We start from the raw sequence: 25,527 nt of genomic DNA on the forward strand, positions 1-25,527 counted from the left end.
GTGACAGTTTGGGACTCGGTACCTGCGGAGACAGTTCAGGACTCGATCCCTGCGGTGACAGTTCAGGACTCGATCCCTGCGGTGACAGTTTGGGACTCGGTACCTGCGGAGACAGTTCAGGACTCGATCCCTGCGGTGACAGTTCAGGACTCGATCCCTGCGGTGACAGTTCAGGACTCGATCCCTGCGGTGACAGTGCGGAACTCGATTCCTGCGGTGACAGTTCTGGACTGGATCCCTGTGGTGACAGTTCTGGACTCGATCCCTGCGGAGACAGATCGGGACTCGATCCCTGCGGTGACAGTTCAGGACTCGATCCCTGCGGGGACAGTTCAGGACTCGATCCCTGCGGGGACAGTTCAGGACTTGATCCCTGTGGTGACAGATCGAGACTCGGTCCCTGCGGTGACAGTTCAGGACTCGATCCTTGCTGTGACAGTTCAGGACTCGATCCCTGCTGTGACAGTTCAGGACTCGATCCCTGCGGTGGGGCAGTTCAGGACTCGATCCCTGCGGTGACAGTTTGGGACTCGATACCTGCGGAGACAGTTCAGGACTCGTTCCCTGCGGTGACAGTTCAGGACTCGATCCCTGCGGTGGGGCAGTTCAGGACTCGATCCCTGCGGTGACAGTTTGGGACTCGATACCTGCGGAGACAGTTCAGGACTCGATCCCTGCGGTGACAGTTCAGGACTCGATCCCTGCGGCGACAGTTCAGGACTCCATCCCCGCGGTGACAGTTCAGGACTCCATCCCTGTGGTGACAGTTCAGGACTCGATCCCTGTGGTGACAGTTCAGGACTCGATCCCTGTGGTGACAGTTCAAGACTCGGTCCCTGCGGTGACAGTTCAGGACTCGATCCCTGCGGTGACAGTTCAGGACTCGATCCCTGCGGTGACAGTTCAGGACTCGATCCCTGTGGTGACAGTTCAGGGCTCGATCCCTGTGGTGACAGTTCAGGACTCGATCCCTGTGGTGACAGTTCAAGACTCGGTCCCTGCGGTGACAGTTCAGGACTCGATCCCTGCGGTGACAGTTCAGGACTCGATCCCTGCGGTGACAGTTCAGGACTCGATCCCTGTGGTGACAGTTCAGGACTCGATCCCTGTGGTGACAGTTCAGGACTCGATCCCTGTGGAGACAGTTCAGGACTCGATCCCTGCGGTGACAGTTCAGGACTCGATCCCTGTGGTGACAGTTCAGGACTCGATCCCTGCGGTGACAGTGCGGAACTCGATTCCTGCGGTGACAGTTAAGGACTGGACCCCTGTGGTGACAGTTCTGGACTCGATCCCTGTGGTGACAGTTCAGGACTCCATCCCTGTGGTGATAGTTCAGGACTCGATCCCTGTGGTGACAGTTCAGGACTCGATCCCTGCGGTGACAGTTCAGGACTCGATCCCTGCGGTGACAGTGCGGAACTCGATTCCTGCGGTGACAGTTAAGGACTGGACCTCTGTGGTGACAGTTCTGGACTCGATCCCTACGGCGACAGATCGGGACTTGATCCCTGCGGTGACAGTTCAGGACTCGATCCCTGCGGGGACAGTTCTGGACTTGATCCCTGCGGGGACAGTTCAGGACTTGATCCCTGTGGTGACAGATCGAGACTCGGTCCCTGCGGTGAACGTTCAGGAATCGACCCCTGCGGTGACAGTTCAGGACTCGATCCCTGCGGTGACAGTTTGGGACTCAGTACCTGCGGAGACAGTTCAGGACTCGATCCCTGCGGCGACAGTTCAGGACTCGATCCCTGCGGCGACAGTTCAGGACTCGATCCCTGCGGTGACAGTTCAGGGCTCGATCCCTGCGGTGACAGTTCAGGGTTCGATCCCTGCAGCTACAGTTCGGGACTCGTTCCCTGCGGTGACAGTTCAGGGATTCGATTCCTACGGGGACAGTTCAGGACTCGATTCCTACGGGGACAGTTCAGGACTCGATCCCTGCAGCTACAGTTCGGGACTCGATCCCTGTGATGACGGTATAGGACTCGATTCCTACGGGGACAGTTCTGGACTCGATCCCTGCAGGGACAGTTTAGGACTTGATCCCTGTGGTGACAGGTCGAGACTCGGTCCCTGTGGCGACAGTTCAGGACTCGATCCCTGCGGTGACAGTGCGGAACTCGATTCCTGCGGTGACAGTTCAGGACTCGATCCCTGCGGTGACAGTTCAGGACTCGATCCCTGCGGTGACAGTTTGGGACTCGGTACCTGCGGAGACAGTTCAGGACTCGATCCCTGCGGTGACAGTTCAGGACTCGATCCCTGCGGTGACAGTTTGGGACTCGGTACCTGCGGAGACAGTTCAGGACTCGATCCCTGCGGTGACAGTTCAGGACTCGATCCCTGCGGTGACAGTTCAGGACTCGATCCCTGCGGTGACAGTGCGGAACTCGATTCCTGCGGTGACAGTTCTGGACTGGATCCCTGTGGTGACAGTTCTGGACTCGATCGCTGCAGCGACAGATCGGGACTCGATCCCTGCGGTGACAGTTCAGGACTCGATCCCTGCGGGGACAGTTCTGGACTCGATCCCTGCGGGGACAGTTCAGGACTTGATCCCTGTGGTGACAGATCGAGACTCGGTCCCTGCGGTGACAGTTCAGGACTCGATCCTTGCTGTGACAGTTCAGGACTCGATCCCTGCTGTGACAGTTCAGGACTCGATCCCTGCGGTGGGGCAGTTCAGGACTCGATCCCTGCGGTGACAGTTTGGGACTCAGTACCTGCGGAGACAGTTCAGGACTCGATCCCTGCGGCGACAGTTCAGGACTCGATCCCTGCGGCGACAGTTCAGGACTCGATCCCTGCGGTGACAGTTCAGGGCTCGATCCCTGCGGTGACAGTTCAGGGTTCGATCCCTGCAGCTACAGTTCGGGACTCGTTCCCTGCGGTGACAGTTCAGGACAGGGCCGGGCCGAGGCAGAGGCTGGAGAGGCTCCAGCCTCAGGGCGCAGTGTAGGAGGGGGCGCACAATTCATTCAGTTGTCATTCCCAACTGTGATTGAAGCAGAAAGAAATAGGAAAAGGGGATACATGGCAGTGACTGCAAGTCAGATAACTAGAGATTATGGTGTTGGGGAGGTTGGGGGCCCTGTGGCGCCTCTTAGTCTAATAGCAATCAGTGTGTGACGGCTGGGGGGTAGGGATGGAGGGGCGCACTTTGGTGTCTCAGCCTTGGGTGCTGAAGGACCTTGTCCCAGCTCTGGTTCAGGACTCGATTCCTACGGGGACAGTTCAGGACTCGATTCCTACGGGGACAGTTCAGGACTCGATCCCTGCAGCTACAGTTCGGGACTCGATCCCTGTGATGACGGTATAGGACTCGATTCCTACGGGGACAGTTCTGGACTCGATCCCTGCAGGGACAGTTCAGGACTTGATCCCTGTGGTGACAGGTCGAGACTCGGTCCCTGTGGCGACAGTTCAGGACTCGATCCCTGCGGTGACAGTGCGGAACTCGATTCCTGCGGTGACAGTTCAGGACTCGATCCCTGCGGTGACAGTTCAGGACTCGATCCCTGCGGTGACAGTTTGGGACTCGGTACCTGCGGAGACAGTTCAGGACTCGATCCCTGCGGTGACAGTTCAGGACTCGATCCCTGCGGTGACAGTTTGGGACTCGGTACCTGCGGAGACAGTTCAGGACTCGATCCCTGCGGTGACAGTTCAGGACTCGATCCCTGCGGTGACAGTTCAGGACTCGATCCCTGCGGTGACAGTGCGGAACTCGATTCCTGCGGTGACAGTTCTGGACTGGATCCCTGTGGTGACAGTTCTGGACTCGATCCCTGCAGCGACAGATCGGGACTCGATCCCTGCGGTGACAGTTCAGGACTCGATCCCTGCGGGGACAGTTCTGGACTCGATCCCTGCGGGGACAGTTCAGGACTTGATCCCTGTGGTGACAGATCGAGACTCGGTCCCTGCGGTGACAGTTCAGGACTCGATCCTTGCTGTGACAGTTCAGGACTCGATCCCTGCTGTGACAGTTCAGGACTCGATCCCTGCGGTGGGGCAGTTCAGGACTCGATCCCTGCGGTGACAGTTTGGGACTCGATACCTGCGGAGACAGTTCAGGACTCGTTCCCTGCGGTGACAGTTCAGGACTCGATCCCTGCGGTGGGGCAGTTCAGGACTCGATCCCTGCGGTGACAGTTTGGGACTCGATACCTGCAGAGACAGTTCAGGACTCGATCCCTGCGGTGACAGTTCAGGACTCGATCCCTGCGGCGACAGTTCAGGACTCCATCCCCGCGGTGACAGTTCAGGACTCCATCCCTGTGGTGACAGTTCAGGGCTCGATGCCTGTGGTGACAGTTCAGGACTCGATCCCTGTGGTGACAGTTCAAGACTCGGTCCCTGCGGTGACAGTTCAGGACTCGATCCCTGCGGTGACAGTTCAGGACTCGATCCCTGCGGTGACAGTTCAGGACTCGATCCCTGTGGTGACAGTTCAGGACTCGATCCCTGTGGTGACAGTTCAGGACTCGATCCCTGTGGTGACAGTTCAAGACTCGGTCCCTGCGGTGACAGTTCAGGACTCGATCCCTGCGGTGACAGTTCAGGACTCGATCCCTGCGGTGACAGTTCAGGACTTGATCCCTGTGGTGACAGTTCAGGACTCGATCCCTGTGGTGACAGTTCAGGACTCGATCCCTGTGGTGACAGTTCAGGACTCGATCCCTGTGGTGACAGTTCAGGACTCGATCCCTGCGGTGACAGTTCAGGACCCGATCCCTGTGGTGACAATTCAGGACTCGATCCCTGCGGTGACAGTGCGGAACTCGATTCCTGCGGTGACAGTTAAGGACTGGACCCCTGTGGTGACAGTTCTGGACTCAATCCCTGTGGTGACAGTTCAGGACTCCATCCCTGTGGTGATAGTTCAGGACTTGATCCCTGTGGTGACAGTTCAGGACTCGATCCCTGCGGTGACAGTTCAGGACTCGATCCCTGCGGTGACAGTGCGGAACTCGATTCCTGCGGTGACAGTTAAGGACTGGACCCCTGTGGTGACAGTTCTGGACTCGATCCCTACGGCGACAGATCGGGACTTGATCCCTGCGGTGACAGTTCAGGACTCGATCCCTGCGGGGACAGTTCTGGACTTGATCCCTGCGGGGACAGTTCAGGACTTGATCCCTGTGGTGACAGATCGAGACTCGGTCCCTGCGGTGAACGTTCAGGAATCGACCCCTGCGGTGACAGTTCAGGACTCGATCCCTGCGGTGACAGTTTGGGACTCAGTACCTGCGGAGACAGTTCAGGACTCGATCCCTGCGGCGACAGTTCAGGACTCGATCCCTGCGGCGACAGTTCAGGACTCGATCCCTGCGGTGACAGTTCAGGGTTCGATCCCTGCAGCTACAGTTCGGGACTCGTTCCCTGCGGTGACAGTTCAGGACAGGGCCGGGCCGAGGCAGAGGCTGGAGAGGCTCCAGCCTCAGGGCGCAGTGTAGGAGGGGGCGCACAATTCATTCAGTTGTCATTCCCAACTGTGATTGAAGCAGAAAGAAATAGGAAAAGGGGATACATGGCAGTGACTGCAAGTCAGATAACTAGAGATTATGGTGTTGGGGAGGTTGGGGGCCCTGTGGCGCCTCTTAGTCTAATAGCAATCAGTGTGTGACGGCTGGGGGGTAGGGATGGAGGGGCGCACTTTGGTGTCTCAGCCTTGGGTTCTGAAGGACCTTGTCCCAGCTCTGGTTCAGGACTCGATTCCTACGGGGACAGTTCAGGACTCGATTCCTACGGGGACAGTTCAGGACTCGATCCCTGCAGCTACAGTTCGGGACTCGATCCCTGTGATAACGGTTCAGGACTCGATTCCTACGGGGACAGTTCTGGACTCGATCCCTGCAGGGACAGTTCAGGACTTGATCCCTGTGGTGACAGGTCGAGACTCGGTCCCTGTGGCGACAGTTCAGAGTCGATCTCTACGGTGACAGTTGGGGACTCAATTCCTGCGGCGACAGTTCGGGACTCAATTCCTGCGGCGACAGTTCGGGACTCGATCTCTACGGTGACAGTTCAGGACTCAATTCTTGCGGTGACAGTTTGGGACTCGATTTCTACGGTGACAGTTTGGGACTCAATTCCTGCGGCGACAGCTCGGGACTTAATTCCTGCGGCGACCGTTTAGGAGTGGATCGCTACGGTGATAGCTCGGGACTCAACAGACCCTTGTGGATGTCACACAGACCATGTGATGTCTCAGTGCTGCCGGGAAGCGTTTCTGCAGCCAGGTCTGTTCACACGTTTATTTGGCTGTAAAGTTATTTTGGAACAGGCCAATTTTAGAGGTCGTCTTTAAAAACTTATGACGATGATCTGGAAGTTCTATTAGAGAAAGTGTCTGGCGATGATAACGGCGTATAAAAACCCAACTAGTAGCCTACGTATATATCGAACGTTAAGTTTTTACGAACTGAAAATTCTCATCACGTCTTTGCCGAGGAAAATACTGATTTGGGGACAGTGTCGGAGTGCAGGAAATGGATTTGATGCAATTCCAGAAATCTCTCCTGGATGAATGAGAGATTTCTGGAATTGCATCAGCCGGCCGTTTCCTTTTTTAGCCTGTGTAATGGGCTTGGCAACGTCCTCCTGTTAAGTGGACATAAATTCTGCAGCTGACCATAAAATCTCTGCGTAGAGCTGAACTCTGACACGGCGGATCATAAAAATGAGGCTGTTTGGATAAAGTCAAAAGAGACATAATCTGTGTTAATAATGTAGAAAAATGTATTTTTGCTTCATGAGAAATACAATAAAAGTGAATCTCTCGTTGTAAAGATCTTGGTCGGGATTTATTGCGCATGGGCAGGCATGTAGCGTGCCTTTTCTTGATTGTACGATCACAAGAGGCGCACGGTGCCCCCAGGCATGCGCAGAAGACCTCAGATAAGGTTAGCGCTGTAGTTTGTGCCCACTAAGTGATAAGGCACACTAAACGGCTTAGTGCCGGTTAGTGAATCAAGGCCCTAGGGGCTTGAAGAAGTCTCAGGTGAGTAAAACTTAAAAAAAAAAAAAAAAATTCTAGATGTATCCTTTAACCATCTTAGCGGTATGGACGAGCTCAGCTCGTCCATCACCGCCGATGGCTGCCGCTCAGGCCCTGCTGGGCCGATTTTGATGAAATAAAGAGGAGCACACGCAGCCGGCACTTTGCCAGCCACGTGTGCTACCTGATCGCCGCCGCTATGCGGCGATCCGCCGCGTGCAGCGGTGAAAGAGGGTCCCCCCAGCCGCCCGAGCCCTGCGCAGCCGGAACAAATAGTTCCGGCCAGCGCTAAGGGCTGGATCGGAGGCGGCTGACATGACGTCACTCCGCTCGTCGCCATGGCGACGAGGAAAGCCAAACAAGGAAGGCTGCTCATTGCAGCCTTCCTTGTTACTTCTGATTGCCGGAGGCAATCAGAAGAATGCGTCGGGAGCGCCCTCTAGTGGGCTTAGGAAATCGTTTTTTTTTAAATTAAAAAATAACCCTCCCGCAGCCTCCCTGGCGATCTTAATAGAACGCCAGGGTGGTTAAAGGGAACCATAAACTGAGAAGGATATAGATTTTCCTTTTAAAATAATCCCAGTTGCCTGACTCTCCTGCTGGTCCTGTGTCCAGAGCCGGGACAAGGTCCTCCAGCACCCAAGGCTGAGACACCAAAGTGCGCCCCTCCATCCCTGCCACCCCAGCCATCACACACTGATTGCTATTAGACTAAGAGGCGCCACAGGGCCCACAACCTCCCCAACACCTTAATATCTAGTTATCTGGCTTGCAGTCACTGCCATGTATCCCCTTTTCTTATTTCTTTCTGCTTCAAACACAATTAGGAATGACAGCTGAATGAATTCTGCGCCCCCTCCTACACTGCGCCCTGAGGCTGGAGCCTCTCCAGCCTATGCCTCGGCCCGGCCCCGCCTGTGTCTGTAATACTTTTATCCACAGCCCCTCAACAAGCATGCAGACCAGGTGCTCTGACTGGAGTCAGACTGGATTCTGATTTTTTCAGATCAGCAGCACTGCCAGGCAACTGGTATTGTTTAAAAGGAAACATTCATATCCCTCTCAGTTAAGGTTCCCTTTAAGGGATGCCCTCACACTTATAGCAATTTTTCTGAACATATTTTTGCAAATATGAATCTGTATTTGTGAATTTTCATGTGCGCTTTCCATTGCAAAAAAAAACCATACATGTACACCATTTTTCTTTTCTGCAGAAAATTTGGATTTCAAAATGTGTATTAAAGAGAACCTTTAAAGGGCAACTGAAGCAAGAGGTATATGGAGGCTGCCATATTTATTTCCTTTTAAACAGTACCATTTGCCTGGCTCTCCTGTTAATCCTCTGCCTCTAATATGTTTAGCATTAAACCCTGAACAAGCATGCAGCAGATCAGGTGTTTCTGACATTATTGTCAGATCTGAAAGATTAGCTTGTTTCTGGCATTTTTCAGATACTACTGCATCCTAACGATCAGCCCCTGGTCGGCATCCCCGCTCGCTCTGACATAAGTGTCGGTCCCGGCTTGATGAAGTCATCAAGACGTGACCGGAACTTAGAGTCAGTACGAGCGGGGATGCTGGCCAGAGCAGAGGGCTCCACAGCTGCTCATCGCTGGACCAGGGGGCACACCTGGCTACACCTCCAGGTCGGCCTGACGTCATCGCCGGGTATCGGGAGGCAGCGTTGGCGAGCGGCTAACGGCAGAGCTGCGGCGAGGGACATGCTGGGAGCTTGGGGCAGGACGAAGCCCCAGCTATGTAGCACTTATTTTGCATAATAATGCCTAGATAACTCCTTTAGGCCTGGTGCACACCAAAAAGACGCTAGCAGATCCGCAAAATGCTAGCGTTTTTTTAAATGGTTTTTCTTATTTTTATGAAGCGTTTCACCTAGCGTTTTGCGTTTTTGAGTAGCGTTTTTTTGTGTAGTAGATTTCATATATTGTTACAGTAAAGCTGTTACTGAACAGCTTCTGTAACAAAAACGCCGGCAAAACCACTCTGAACAGGCGTTTTTCAGAGCGGTTTGCGTTTTTCCTATACTTAACATTGGAGGCAGAAACGCCTCAGCCCGGGAGTATGCGTTTCTGCAAAACGCCTCCCGCTCTGGTGTGAACCACCCCATTGAAATACATTACCCAAGCGTTTCCACATCTGCAAGCGGATGTAAAAACGCGAGAAATCCCGCTCGGTGTGCACCAGCCCTTAAGGGGGGTTAGGTGGCCAGTCCCGAAGGGGTTAAAGTGGATCTAAACAGGACAGAAGGAAAACAGACTGACTAAACACGCTAAATACATACAGGGTGCATGTCTCTCTAACTCCCCCTCATCTGTGTTTAATCACAAGTTGTAATTTGATCCCTCAGCCGTGTCAGCTGTCTGCCACAGCAGAGAGGCTAATTTGAAAGCACAGGATGTTAACAAGATGTCTGCTTCCATGAAAGAAGTGTTAAGCAGCTGTAACAAAGAAATGTTTTTTCTTTAAAGGTTATGATGCTGTTGCTTATCTGTTAGAGCAGAGAAGAAGTTCTGAGTTCAGGTCCACTTTAATAACCAGGCTGTGTTACTTTGTTTTGCTACCTGAGTGAATTTCTAGGCCTGGAAGTGGCAGCTTCTGTCTTGTTGGTACCTTGTTGGGAATATAGTAACCATCACTGATCAGGTCATTACAGCCATGAAGGTTTTCCTGGCAGAATACAACTTCTGAGGGGCGGGAGAAATAAAATACAGGAACTATTCACCTTTTTCTAACTCTGGGACACTCAATAGGTTGCCACTGATTAGACAGTGCAACATTCAACCTACATTGTAAATGTTTAAATATAAAACAATGGGATACTTAGAAAAGGACATTTTAGGAGTAGGAGGATAAATATAATTGTTTATCTCATCCGTTTATTTTTACCTCGGGTTCACTTTAATGAAATGTTCTTATTTTTATTATTTTTTAAAACCATTTTGTGATCACTACTGCAGTTTTTTTTTCGTTTACCCCAGTTGTATTTTCCAATGTATTCGCCTTGGGGAGATCAGCTGACCCTTGTTAGCTCCGCGGTGACAGAATCGCGCATAATTGTCGCTCCCCAGAGTAATTATTCCTTAATTGAAACGATTTAATTTAATGGAGCAAATGTTCATGTTTTTCTTCGGGAGTTTCAGTAAGCGGAGAAGGAACCTGTCTATAAATCTATAATCGTCCTGGCGACAAGGACCATTGGCTATATGACTCTGCTACAGGTTAATGGGACCGGGGACATAAATGCAGAACGCCGCCTGAGAGGGTCATTGGATGTGTAAATATTGTCACAGCTCAGCTCCCGGCTGGGCTCCCCGCGGGACGATAACCTGGAGGCGGAGAGAACGCGGCAAACTGGGAAGAGAAGTGTAGAGGGTTATCTGTAGCATCTTACCTCAGTATCGTGGAGATCGCGGAGCGTCTGCGCCATTGGGATCTGCCGCCAACAGTCTCTCCAGTCGATTTCTTAAACGATAAATGATCTGATAAAGAGGCAAAACTAACTAATTTGTATATATTGGCTCTAATGTTGGACTTACTGCGCTATCGATCTGATGCATAACGTCATCACTGATCAATATTTACTGCCATATCTGACTGGTTAAAGGACAACTGAAGTGAGAAGAATATGGATGCTGCCATATGTATATCCTTTTATACAATACCAGTTGCCTGGCGGTCCTGCTGGTCTATTAGGATGCAGCAGTGTCTGAATAATGCCAGAAACATGCATGAAGCTAATCTTATCAGATCTGACAATAATGTCAGAAACACCTGATCTGCTGCATGCTTGTTCAGGGTCTATGGCTAAAAGTATTAGAGGCAGAGGATCAGCAGGACTGCCAGGCAACTGGTATTGCTTTAGGAAATACATATGGCTGCCTCAATATCCCTCTTGCTTCAGTTGCCCTTTAACGTCTGAGAATCTGTCGTTTACAGTCATTTACAATCAGTGGATACAAGAATTTAGTCCTTGTCACCATTTACCTAATCTTCCCCTTTCATTGAGCAACCTTCATCATACCCAACACTTACCTCCCTCCCTGACAAAAAACAAAACCGTTCATGTCTCCTAATTCTAAACTCTAACCTTAAATCTGGATTGTCAGCCACAAAATCAAATTCCATTCACTCACTGCTCTGTGTTTATTATGTAGTCTACATAAAAGTCTGCATTGCAAACATTCCAATATAATCATTAATGTCTCTGTTGTAATGAATCTTATCTCAGTCAGCCTGGCTCTATTCTGGTACATTGCCGAGGAGAGGGAAGCTTGTTATCTCTCCTCCCACATTCCTGCTCCTCACTGATTGGCTGAGGGCAGTTCAGCGTGACAACAGGCTGAGAAGGGAAATACACCTCACCCTCTGCAGAAGTTGGTGGAATACAATCTACAAAGCAAGCTAGATATGACAGTGCAGTTTCTAGGTGAAAAAAAAGGAGTAAGGGAGGAAATGACATCAGGAATAGGATGGGCTTCAGTCAGAGGCAGTAAAAATGGATAATGCCTGGAACAGTTTTCTCTTTATTCAGAACAAGTATTGATCTACTTATATACAGTATGTGTTTTTTTCCTGGGATAGTATGGTTGTCCCTGCTACAAAACCTCCCTTCCTAGTGTCTGCCCCTTCTTCTCCCCTATCATGAAAATTCAATGCCTTGCTACTCTAACTAAGCTAGGCTACCCTTTCCCTCACCCTAACCTTGATGAAAGAACCCTTCCTGTCTCCCAACCATAACCTTATAACCTAGGAAATTGGCCAATCAAAATCAACAGGAAGTGCACTTAAGGGCCTAGTTCCAGTCTAGGTACAATCTGCACACACCTCCCTCTTTCAGGACCAATGTACAGATCTGTGTATTTCTGTAGGACTAAGAAATGTGTTTCTGGGTTGCAGAACGAAACTTCAGCCTGGCTAAAAAAAAAAGTTTTACTTAGCTTTCGTTTTCGACGACTGGCTCGATCGCCAGCCACTGCTCCCGCGCGGGCCTGGCGTCCTCGTTCTCGTAGCTGGGAGCGACCTGCGCAGGCGCAGTATGAGAAATACTCTACTGCGCACCCCACGGGAGTGCAAATGAGAACATGCGTGGCCAGGGCCTGCGCAGCCGATGTGGGCCAGTGACAGAGCCAGTCGTCAAAAACGAAACTAAGCTGCAGCGGGGACCGCAGGATCGTTCTGTGACAGCGCGGGCAAAGGGCAGCTGCAGGGGGCCGGTAGAAGCCCCAGGTAAAAAAAAAGTGGTTTTTCCCTTTAATTCCCTTTAATTCCTTTACTCTGAACGAATATATATTGCTTATTTTAAATGCTGATATGAAGGAAAAGTAGTGATAATAGAAAGGACCAATGTGGCTGAAATTATGAAAATACGTCTCTTGCCCATCAGTTGTTATCTGTGTGATTAGTGATGTCACAGGGAGTGTTACATAGTTGTGTCTTTTCGGTATCCATTTTTTTCTTCTTAAAGGACACATCCAGGAAGAATCAAAATAAAAATCCACTTACGTGGGGCTTCCTCCAGCCCCTTGCAGCCGTCCTGTGCCCTCGCCGCAGCTCCGCCCCCCGCTAATGGCCCGGGGTCCCCTATGGTATACGAGGCCCACTTGCGCTCCAACGCGTGGCTCACGTAGTCATGCTGACGTCATCCGGACTGTACTGCGCTGGTGCAGTAGCTTTGCGTCTGCGCACTACAGTCCGGATGACATGCCCATCTCTTGAAACCCAAGAGAAGCTGAAGACATGTCTGACACTTTCGCTGCCCGGCGGATCAACTGTATACACATCACCATAGCAACCGGGACGTGAGCCCTCTGCTGCGCATGCGCACTGTCCCAGTTTGAAACATATTGTATGGCTCTCAGGGAATTACATTTTAAAATATGTGGGGTTTATGGCTCTCTCAGCCAAAAAGGTTCCTGACCCCTGCTATAGAACCTTCCCTGTCCCTCTCGGTCCCCTCGTTCCAGTGCTGAAGTTACGCCGTGTCTGGGAGCGCATTATGGAGCTGCTTGTCTTGGGGAGCATTCAGGGACACAAGTGTTCCTTCCAGGGCAGCGTAACTTCACTGGAGGACAGTGCTGGAACAAGGGGGGGCCGAGAGGGGACAGGGGCAGCTCAATAGGATCCAGTAGCGTCATGTAGGAGAGCTGTGTAGCACCTTAGTTTGGCACGCTATAGCAAAAATTTGATTTCTGGACTCCTAATCACTTCTCCCTCCAAGTGACTCGAAGGGGGAATAGTAATTAACAACAACCGTAATTTCGCCGGCAGCAGGGTGAGCCGTCATTCAGCTCAACCTGCGCCAAAGTGACAGGGTGGCAAAGTGCTATGTACGCCTCTCTACATAAGGGCCTGTATACACTGCTGCACTTGCGCTGCGTTTTTAAAATCGTATGTGATTTTTAAAACGCGAAGCCTTCATGAAAATAGAATAATCGCATCACACCAGTGTGTACAGGTCTTCACGATTTTCATGATTTTTCAAAAGACCTTGCGATTAAAAAACGCATGCGATTTTAAAAGCGCAGCAGTGTGTACAGGTGCTAAGTGAGTATCAGTCTTTATTTATTTATTATTTTTTATTTTCTTTTTCTTCAGATGTACTTTAACCACTTCCGGACCGGCCACCTAACCCCCCTTAAGGACCAGGGCATTTTGCGGTGGAGGGGGGTGCGCGCGTTTGGGGGGGTCAGGCGGCCAGATCCTGTCTGTGGCTGGCTGGGCAGTGTCCCCCCCCATGGTGGTAAGTGTCCCCCCTTACGCCACCAGCAGCCACTCACCTTCCAGGCTCCAGCGATGAGCCGCAGTAGCCCCCTTTTTCTCCAGCCGGCATCTCTGCTCCAAATGACGCTCAGGTCAGGTCGCGGCTTGATAACGTCATCAAGCCGGGACCCGGCGCTGACGTCAGATGAAGCGGAGATGCCGGCCAGAGCGGAGGGGGGCGCCGATCGTCGCTGGAACAGCAGGGAGGTGAGTGGATCCTCTTCTTTTCCCCCCTGCCGCCGCAGCTGTCAAAGTGATCACTACAATCCGACAGCAATCGTAGTGATCGTGTGATCAGCAGCCATACGCGATGGCTGCTAATCACTGAGGGGAGATGCCAGCTGTCATATGACAGCTTAATCTCCCCTCTCGGGTGCGCACCATCGCCTCGGGACGGTTCTATAGCGCGGACGTTGAATCAATGTCCGGTCAGAACTGTACCACCTCCTGCTGGACGTTGATTCAACCTACGGCGGTCACCAGAAGGTTAAATAGTTGGTAATTTCGTTTGCATAAAATCTGCATGCCAGCTGAAATAATTAGCATCTCATTACTACTCCCATCAGTGACAATTGCCTATATGTGAACTTGCGATCGATTTGATTGTGTGATAAGATTAGTTTTGCTCTGTTAACCTATACAGGAAGCAGACATGACATGTGACAGTGAGCAGCCAATCAGAGATGTACTAATCTGTCACATGATCTAATTGATCCAAGACTCTCTGAGAGTACCATATGAGGAATCTTCCCAGAAGAATGGTGGTTGGAAATTCAAGGCCAGAATGTTACAGATCGTCTGACTCTCGTATTATCCTCGTTCCGCAGACAGCTCGACGTGACGGCGATATTTAATAAGCGGTCCTTCACCCTCCGTATCTTCCAGCATTTTCTTGGCCTTGTTCCACCCCGACTCAAGTAACCGCTGACATGAACGGCGCAAACGTTTCCGGACAGTCTAATTATGACGACTGTGGCTTATATGTCTTTCCTGGAAATCGCTGGTTTTACTTTTCCCGTAAATCTGGTTTTAAAAAGCGCTTAATTAAAGTCGTAAAACATTTATCGGTTTATATTATCTTAGTGCTTTGAATAGCGACGGCTGGCCTTTTGGAGGAATGAATTTTTATGTTTTTTGGGTTATCGCCGCATAAATATGTTATTAGGTTTTATGATCATGGCGGTTCTCGTACTGCTACCGCAGGGCGTTCAGATTCGCTGCGTAAGTTATGTGAACTTCCACGCGTGTCTCTGAACAAGCTATTTAATATAAAGGAGTCGGTATATTAATCCGCTCTACTCATTTTATTTATTGTCCATAAGGGACGGCCAATGCCTTGCTACTTCTAATGAGTGAAATTTATGCCAGTTTTATACAGATTTATGCAAATGGGACAGGAAATAAAGGACAGCAAGAAAATCTCGCCAGGAACTTTAACTCTTTCCCATTCTGTGGAAATGCTTTTGTTGTTGTCTGTGTCACTCTTGGAGAGATTGTCCACTTCCTGTATAAACAGGAAGTGATGTATAAACAGGAAGTGCTGTAAAAAACAGGAAGTTTTTTATTTGTTGTTGTCGCTGTCTGTGCCTAAAGGAAGTCATACAAATAAGGACACAGGACAATAATAAAAAGTTCACTGACAGAACTACATACTTGTATATGGTTACCTTAAGTCCAGGCAAGCAAGAAAAACATTTTAATGTATGCGGACAGGTCCCTCACTGATTGCAACACATTTTAGCTGAAATTAAGCAGCCACTTATCTATACTGACCAATTATCGATGTGCACACATGATCACAGATCTCCTCTTTCACTTAATTCAGGAGGAGGGACTGTGTGTGCAGCCAAATTACACATCTAACATCTGCTTCAAGCTGGGAAAGAGGCGGAGTTTAGGCTGCTGCATATTATCGGTCACAACACTGGTCTGTGGGTGGAGTTGATGAACTCTGGCTCACTAGTGACCACCCACTGCTCTCCAGATTCTCTCCAGAGTACACTCAGTCAGCCTTCATTATTCTTTGGAATTTAACAGAAACAAGTCTGACTCCACTGCAGTGAATTCGGCAGTGGTTCATTGGTCACTGGTCTTAGACTTCTGGAGGACTGGATGATCCAAGAGTTGAGGAATTGGGGATGATGGAATAGAGTGGTTGGTAAACGCACATAGGCATCCAGTATAACAAGTTAGAACTCTTTACCGAAGAAAACATGCAGAGATAAATCATACACAACCATCATGTAATGCAGCTTACTAAGAACATAGAGAAACACACAGAGAATACAGAAAGCCACAATGTCATAGAGATCTTCACATCATTCTACAGACAGTGACATCTTGTGGTTGCTTTACTATACTGCAGTTTAAGGCTACTTTCCCACCAGGACGTTGCGTTTTATGGGACGTTATGGTCGCATAACGTCCCCCTAACGCAACGCCTGGTGGTGCTGGATCTGGACGTCAGAGTGAGCCGCGTTGTGCAGCTCACTCTGGTGTCCGTGATGCCGTGATACGTACTCTTGTGCGCATGCGGCATCACGTGGTCCCGTCAGCCAATCGCCGCACAGAGCGGCCGCTCCAGGAAGTAAACTCTGCACGTCACACCGTGCAGTGAATATTAATTAGCCATGTGGCTGGCGGAGGAGGAGGAGGGGAGACCTCCTCCTCCAACACTACTGAGCATGTGCAAACAGTCTAACGCGGCTTAGCCGCTTATAACGTACAGCACGCAGCACTTTAACTTGACGTGCTGCATTACAATGTAACGCAACGTGAGCACTGTGAACAGCCCATTGACTTTTGATTACTGTGCGGTGGGGCTGCGTTACAGGCTGCTCTAACATGCGCCTGTAACCTCCCACTGTGAAAGCAGCCTAAAAGGATACTGCCAACAGGGGAAACTGTAGTAAAATTATCATTTAGAGAACTTCATACACCAAAACAGACATTTAACAATGGTGACAACAACAAATGATCACATTTATAGTTTTTCATCTGGTTTAGGTCTGCCCTGTCTCCGCCCACATTCACAAACTTCAACTCAGTTTGGCTGAATCTCCACCTCTCTCATAAACTGAAACTTTGCTCTTCGCTCTGGCTTGTATTAATATATATATTTGCTTTTCTTCCATAGACAGCTGCTAAAAACCGAACTGGGCTCCTTTTTCACAGAATACCTTCAGGTATGACCATCACTAGCAATATTTATTGTTTAGGGTTTTTTTTAATGTTTTGCTATAGCCGTGTGTATGTTAATATCCATCTGTATAACCCCCCCCCCACACACACACACACACACACACACACACACACACACACACACACACACACACACACACACACACACACACACACACACACACACAACGGCTAATGTAAAAAAATAATGTTAATAGCCTTTAGCCGCAAGTCAGGCAAAATTAGCACAGAAAATTTTGGCTCAGCATAGACTGTTATGTAAATTACAGCTGTAACGGCCATTCCATAACGCTGTAGGCATGAATGCCTTTGTAGATTCTGTGTTTTGGGTCATTGTCTGAATATCCAACCCCTGTGTAAATTCAACTTTGTGACTGAGGTGTGAACATTATGCTGCTGAATCTATTGATATTGGGTTGAATTCATCAGACTCTGTGCACTTCACTTCAGCACCAGGGGCGGAAATACACATGTAGCGCACATGCCCGCACCTCACGCCCCCCGCAGCAGAGTACTGAGCCAGGAATAGTAACATGCGTTCCCATTCACCAATCAGAGTTCCAGTAGTGAATGATCATCAGATATAAGTGAGATGCCGATGGTCATTCACAAAATGAAAGTAAAATAGTACAGTTTGACACTACTTCCTGTGTAGTACAGTACACAGGATAGTGTGGGGACATCTAGTGGGCAAAAAGTAAAATTACACATACATCTGTTAAAATAAATAAAAATTAAATTCCCCCATTAATTTTAAACTCTTACTTCCCCACTCCACTATAGTTACCAAAATAAACCACTTGTTTAAAAAATGTGATAGCATTAAAAAAAATCATAAATAGTTTTTCTTAGGGACTTAGCATTTTGAATATGTATGTCATAAGGGTATGTCCATATTATTTTTTCAAATGAAGGCTTGTAATTATTGATATACAGAAAGTATAAAGAAACACAAAATGGAAAATATACTTCTAGTTTTGGTGTGATAAGTAACAATAAAGTTATTTGCAAATAAATAGAAGGAGAGTGAAGTGTGAAAATTGAGTGAGGAAATAACCTGTAGTGGAGAAGTGTTTAAGGCCTCTTTTCCACTAGCAAGCATAATCGCGCTGCGTTTGCACAAGCTGCCTTTTCCACTTGCTGCGATTGAACGGTGCAACCATCGGGAACGAAACGCGACTGCAACGAAAATCACTCAGGCAGGCAATTGCATTTGTGCGAAAAACAGAGCTCGCTTATGCGATTGGCTAAACAGCTGCGATCCTTGTTTTGAATCAGACTGAAGCCAGAGGAAAAGGGCTTTAACAAGTGCCCCATTCCCTGAACTAGCCACACAGCCCCATATCGGGAACCTCCACCACATTTAACAGTAGGCAGCAGGCTTTTGTCTTGTTCTGCCACTATGCAAATAACTTTTCGTTATGACCAGATAACTCAATTTTTGTCTCATCAGTCCAAAGCACTTTGTTCCGAAATGAATCTGGCTTGTCTAAATAAACTTTTGCTTACAAAAAAAAGAAAAAGCTCTGTTTGTGGCATGAGTGGAGATTGGTCTTTTTTTTCCCATCGCCCTGCCATACAGATGTTGTTTGTGTAAAATGTGCTGAGTTGTAGAACGATGTACAGGGACACCATCTGCGGCAAGATGTTCTCGCAGGTCTTTGGAGGTGATCTGTGGGTTGTTTGCAGCCATTCTCACAATTCTCCGCATCTGCCGCTCCTGTATTTTTCCATGCCCACCAAACCTGAATTTTACAGCAACCATGCCTGTGGCCTTTTTTTCCCTGACTAGTAAAAAGGCCCGCCCGTTAGAAAATGGGCGCTAGGTCACAGCCGCTACCCCCCGCAATGCGCGCACATACATGTCCCGCTTGCTCATTCCCTACCACTGTCTGCAGTATATGCACACAGGGAGCTGCTTGCTTGGCAGTTGGAAAAAGCTGTTATTTCCCACAATGCAATGAGAACCTCTGTGAACCACACACAGCAAACTGACAGATTGAAGAGAACCTGAACTGAAAATTAAGTCAAAATAAACATAAACACATCATACTTACTTCCTGTGTAGTCTACTCATCAATCTCTTTTTCCTCTCCTGCATCCTGTTTGTCCACTGTGATCAATGGAATTGTCTGTCCTCCATTTTGAAAATGGCCATTACCCCATAACAGCTTCCTGGTCAGCAAACTGTTAAACTGTAATATCACCCAGTTGAGCCATAGGGAAACATGGACATTACCTTGCACATTCAGTTGTAACGGACAGCAGCTGATATATAACGGACAGCAACTGGTGTATTTCAGTTCTGACAAAAACTTGTCAGAACTGGAAGGGATCACTGTAAAAAGCAAATGGTGAGCTTCTCAGAAGAACTGACGGTGAGGTAAGTATGTAATATTCATTTGCAGCTACATCATGTTATTATTTTAAATAATTTTACTCAGTTCAGGTTCCCTTTAAACCTCTGACATAGCTTTCTGTAGCCTTCCCCTAAACCATACATGTCAAACTCCGGTCCGCAGGCTAAATTTGGCCATCAGAGCTATTAAATTTGGCCCTCACGTGGTTTCCCCACTTTGCATTATGTTTGGCCCACTCTAGACCACCAGAGAAGCTATATTGGAGGTGAAGCCCTAGATCATCAGGGAAGCCATATGAGGAGGTAGGGGGAAAGCACTAAACATCAGGGAACTGTATAGGGGAGGGTGGGGGTCTCTACACACCAGGGAACTGTATAGGGAGGGAGGACCACTAAACACCAGAGAATTTTATAAGGGAGAAAGGTGGCCAGTAGGCATTGAGGTTGGCCCGCAACTAGGTCCCAGTGTACAATTTCGGCCCACTTTGAGTTTGACGCCCCTGCCCTAAACCATTATATGGCACAATCTTTGTTCCCAGCTCTTTGGGGAGTTGCTTTGAGGATCCGGTGCTGTCATTCTTCAGAGGAGACTCAGGCCACATATACACATCAGACCATAGTCTTTGGAAAATGAAAGATCACAGACCAATTTTACCCCCTTCCATGTAGTATGAGAGCCATACCTACACAGTCTTTTCTATGGAGCTGAACTCCCCATCAGATAGAAATCTTTGCAAGATGCTGCACACACCGATGCTGTACAGACACAAAAGAGCAGTATCAGCAAAAGATCTGTTCCTGCCAAAGATCCGTTCCTGCAAATTGCATTCAGGGCTCGTTTCCACTGTTGCGACGCGATTTCGGCCGCATTCCGACGCTTGTAAAAACGCATGCGGATGCGTTTCCGCATGCGTTTTTACCCGCGATTTCGCGTGCGATTTCGCATGGCAGGGTGCCATGCGAAATTAACCATGACACTGCCAGGGCAAAATAACATTGAAAAGGTGCGAAATCGCCCGCGAATTCGCGGGTAAAAACGCATGTAAAAACGCATGCGTTTTTACTATTAAATACATTAGCGGCGATTCGCCCGCATTCCTGAGGCACGCGAATCTGCACGACCCTGTCGTGCAGATTTTCCCCGCACAGAAAAACGCCGCCGCCGCCGCACACGTGGAAACAACCCCATACAGTAACATTAAGTATGCGAATCCGCATGCAGTGCCCGCATGCGGATTCGCTACAGTGGAAACGAGCCCTCATAGTCTATGAGATCTGCAGATCATCATACACACCTTGTTTAACTGACATTCATCTGCAGATCAGACAATCATCTGTAGATCTGAAAATCTATCCTGGTGGATCTGATCTGCAGATGAATGTCTGTTAACCAGCCAGGCGGGATGGACGAGCTCAGCTCGTCCATCACCGCCGGAGGCTGCCGCTCAGGCCCTGCTGGGCCGATTTTCATCAAATAAAGAGCAGCACACGCAGCCGGCACTTTGCCAGCCGCGTGTGCTGCCCGATCGCTGCCGCCTGCGGCGATCCGCCGCGAGCAGCGGCGAAAGAGGGTCCCCCCAGCCGCCTGAGCCCAGCGTAGCCGGAACAAAAAGTTCCGGCCAGCGCTAAGGGCTGGATCGGAGGCGGCTGACGTCAGGACGTCGGCTGACGTCCATGACGTCACTCCGCTCGTTGCTATGGCGACGATGTAAGCAAAACAAGGAAGGCCGCTCATTGCGGCCTTCCTTGTTTATTCTGGGCGCCGGAGGCGATCGGAAGAACGCCTCCGGAGCGCCCTCTAGTGGGCTTTCATGCAGCCAACTTTCAGTTGGCTGCATGAAATAGTTTTTTTTTATTTAAAAAAAAACCTCCCGCAGCCGCCCTGGCGATCTTAATAGAACGCCAGGGTGGTTAAACAAGGTGTGTGGCCTGGAACCCACTGAAATCAGCAAACGCAAAACGCAGCCGCTAGCGGTTTGTCTGAGCGGTTTGCAAGCGGATTCATGTGCGTTTTTGGTCATGTTTTGCAACATTGTATTTTTTTGCCCAGCGGTGCGTAGCGTTTTGCGTTTTTATCCTGATTGGTCCTGTGAATTATTTTTCATTTTGTTACAGTGTGCCGAACCGCAAAACGCTAGCAAAACCGCTTTTGCTGAGAGTTTCCGCTAGCGGTTCAATACTTTACATTGAAGCGCTAACGCTCCCAAAATGCTGCAGGTCCTGCGTTTGCGTTTCTGAGAAACGCAAACGCTCCTGTGGAAGTTGCCCCATCCATTAACATTAGCCCAGCGTTTTGGCAAACTGCTAGCGTATCGCAGTGCTGCCAAAACGCTGCCAAAAGCGCTCCTGTGGGTTCCAGCCCTGTATGAGGATCTGCAAATCTCATAGACTATGAATGCATTTGGCAGGAGATACTGATCTGTTGCATGTGTACAGCATCTGTGTGTGCAGCATCTTGCAAAGATTTCTATCTGATGTGGAGTTCAGCTCCATAGAATAGACTGTGTAGGTATGGCTCTCATACTACATGGAAGGGGGTAAAATTGGTCTGTGATCTTTCATTTTCCAAAGACTATGGTCTGATGTGTGTATGAGCCTTTAAAGAGAAGCGGGACTTGCCATTGGCTACCTTACATACCTTTTCTCATGATTGGACACGCCTGTTTATGAAGTTCAAGGCTTATTAAACAAATCCCAACAGTATGGTGTGCCAAGTTATCAGTATTGGATAGTTACATGCATTCAAATCAGCAAAATTACTGGATTTTGTGCACAGTTTTTCACAATTTACCGGTAATTCATATCACACAACTAAATATTGCTTCACTAAACATCTTGGTTGGGAAAACACAACAGCTCACAGTTCCTAGGAAATAAGACATACCTCTGTTGTATATCACAATTTGGGTAAAGAGACATCCCAGTGTGAATAAAATTGGATTAAAAACAAGATAACATAGAAAAAATGAGGTGGCTTACCTCAACGACGAGATCTTTGCATAGACAAAGAAATATTTATTTAGCATATATATCCTGTGGTAAATAAATATTTGTGGTAAATAAATATTTATCTGTCTATACAAAGATCTCATCATTGAGGTAAACCACCTCATTTTTTCGATCTTCTCTTGTTCTTAAAGGACTTACGAGGCCAAAATTACGAAAATGACACTTTACCTTTTTATATGCAGAATCCACAAAGGACGCCCTCCGCGTCCTCCGCTCCGTACCGCCGTCAATCTAGACATTTTAGTTCTCCCAGGGCTTGTGCCGACCCCACCAAACGGGTCGCATCCATTCCACCCCTAAGATAGCCGCCGCCTTGATCCGCGGCTGCGCAGCCTTTAGCCCACCTCCAGCCGCGTAGTGGTTCCTGGCATCCTCCTGAAGCGTACGTCGGGCGCGGCTGGAGGTGGGCTAAAGGCTGCGCAGTCGCACTCGCAGCAAAGCGTACTGCGCAGCCGCGGATCAAGGCGGCGGCCATCTTAGGGGTGGAATGACAATACGACCCGTTCGGTGAGGTCGGGACAAGCCCTGGGGGAACTAAAAGGACTAGATTGACGGCGGTACGGAGCGGAGGACGCGGAGGGCGTCCTTCGTGGATTCTGCAGATAAAAAGGTAAAGTGTCATTTTCGTCATTTTGGCCCCGTAAGTCCTTTAATTCAGTTTTATTCACACTGGGGCGCCTCTTTACCCAAATTGTGCTTTATTTACCCCCCAACACACCCCATTGGAGAGGTCTAGACAGACTACATATGGTTTAAACCATAGCGATAATCTGCCACTTTTACCAAGGAAAGCGACCACACCCAGATCCGGCTGGACCACCCCGAGTGGAGTCGGGTTTGTTGTCTCCACCTGCTTCCTGTGGTCGGTTGCCCCTCTGCAGCCCGCCTTTGTGAGTAGTACAATTACCGTAACTGTTGATATCCCTTATATGAAAACATATTCAGCTATTTGGCTTGGCAGTTTTTTTGTCTCCTATGTCTTTTTCTCTAGGGTGCTGAGATGCCCCTACTACTCTGTTGTCTGTTTGTTGACAGTAGAGTAATTATTATGTAGGCTGAGAGGGGTTTCCAAATGTTTCCATACGATTGTAGCGTTGAGGGGATGGGTTAGGGTGAGGTTTGTGGTAGGGGAGCTGCCCCCAAATACAAATATTGCTTTCCAATCTATGGGAATCTTTCAGTAGAATTCAACTGGAAACAAAACACCCTTTAGGAGGCTTAGCATAATATAGATTTTCTTGCAGTGGTCAGTTTATGTGCTGCATGTATCGTCTGGTGTACAGGAGGGGATCTGCAGATCTGTGCATGGAACATAGCCTGAACTGCTTCACCACTTCACCACTAAGGGGTTTTTACCCTTATGGACCAGAGCAATTTTCACCTGTCAGCACTAATCCCTTTCATTCACCAATAACTTTTTCACTACTTATCACACCAAAATGATGTATACCTTGTTTTATTTTCACCACAATTTAGGCTTTTAAGGGGTGATACTTTTTTCAGTAATTACTTTACTTTTTATTCATTATAAATGGAAAACATGGGGGAAAAAACACTATTTCTCCTATTCCATCCCCTATAGTTTTAAAATTAACAATGCTACTGTAAATAGAGCCCACATATTTTATTTGTCTATTTGTCCCCGTTATTACAATGTTTAAATTATGTCCCTAGTAGAATGTATGGCAACAATAAATTATTTTGAAATAAAGGTGCATTATTTCAGTTTGGGGTTTTTTTTTTGTACCGGATCAATAAAAGCAATCCCTTATTTGCAAAATTGACAGTAATATACCCTCACTATATGCATAGTAAAAAAGCTGAGTCCCTTACAAAACTATTTATGTATTTTTTAAAAAATGCTGTCACCTTTTTTTTTTTTATTTTTACACGTGCATCATTTTGGTGACTATGAGGGATAGGGGAGGGCGAAAAAATGTTTCAATTACTTTTTTTTTATTTATATGGTGTAGATTGTAGTGTAAAATGTGTATTTTTAATGTATCCTGTGTAGAGATGGTGGCGAACTGCTCGCCGGCGAACATCTATGGGCAGCCTGACCTTGTACTACTTCCGGGTCGCAATGTCCCACAGTAGTACACATGCCCTGGCCCGGACGCGTTCATTAGTATGCATGCCCTGGCCTGGCGGTGCGCGTCCTTGATTGGGCACCTGTGGCTGGGCCTGCATTGTTAAGCTTATGTGCAAAGCAGTTGAGGTCGAGCTGCTTGCATACATCACTACTTCTGTGTGCTATGAACAGTGTTCAAAGCACACAGGCTGTGTTGTTACAGGAAAGATCATTGGCTTCTTGATGAAGCCATGATTCTCCCCTTACAAGCTCTTTAATTGTCCCAGGGAACACATGTTCCCGTTCACCAATCACAGATGTGTCAGTCTCAGCGGGTACACGCCGCGGGAGTGCAGATGCACGGTGGTGGCAGCAGTGAGCAGCATATTAAAACATATGTTTGTCGTTAACAGGGGCAAACAGGATGTTTTAATATGTATAATGGTCCTTAAGGGGGTAAATAATGCATTTATTGCATTTATGTTAGACTTTTAATAAAAATAGGTTCATAAAAATTGTCGGTTTTTCAATAAAAAAAGATCTCATTTGTTTTGTGCAACAAAAATCTGCCGTGGGTAAAAACAAAAAGAATGGCAGAATGAGGGATATGGCGAGAACTCCACTTGCACATTGCTCTGCCACTGAAAATTATGCATAGGGATCTCTGCATGCAGTTCATGTTATGGCCAGCAGGTGGGGTAGGAACTCACCAATGGAGGAACCAAGCCTTGGCGGGTGGAGAACATACTTACCTCTGACATCAGATACTACATTGTATTATCATTATTATATGAGACATAGGAGTGTTAAATTACTCAATATGACCTTGTTGTTTTTACCCTTCCAGAACCAGCTTCTGACTAAGGGGATGGTGATCCTCAGAGACAAGATCCGCTTCTATGAAGGTAGCTGGAACTGCTCTATTTCTGTGTTAAGCCTTCTCCTATAAGTATTTCCCCTGCTGTATGCAGATGGAAATTGGGCCGATCACAATCAACAGGAAGTACGTTTTGATTGGCCTAATTCCAAGCTCCATACAATTTGCATAAAATTTGCATGAAAGCCACAATAATTAGCTTCTCATGTAGGCAGTGTTCACAT

General features: G+C 48.4%; 2 protein-coding genes across 3 annotated transcripts in view; one reads left to right on the forward strand and one right to left on the reverse strand.

Annotated features, from left to right (window-relative positions):
- PHF21B (PHD finger protein 21B) overlaps window positions 1-25,527 on the reverse strand; it is a 553,372-nt gene that overhangs the window by 180,716 nt on the left and 347,129 nt on the right. The gene's annotated exons all lie outside the window — the stretch shown is intronic.
- LOC137560789 (uncharacterized) overlaps window positions 1-25,527 on the forward strand; it is a 308,947-nt gene that overhangs the window by 127,144 nt on the left and 156,276 nt on the right. Inside the window, exons 5-6 of the mRNA XM_068271931.1 lie at window positions 16,923-16,971; window positions 25,274-25,331. Coding sequence (XP_068128032.1) covers window positions 16,923-16,971; window positions 25,274-25,331 — 107 coding nt within the window. The remainder of the gene's footprint in view (window positions 1-16,922; window positions 16,972-25,273; window positions 25,332-25,527) is intronic.

Source organism: Hyperolius riggenbachi, chromosome 3 (genome assembly GCF_040937935.1).
Source record: "Hyperolius riggenbachi isolate aHypRig1 chromosome 3, aHypRig1.pri, whole genome shotgun sequence".
In the NCBI taxonomy this organism is placed as follows: Eukaryota; Metazoa; Chordata; class Amphibia; order Anura; family Hyperoliidae; genus Hyperolius; species Hyperolius riggenbachi.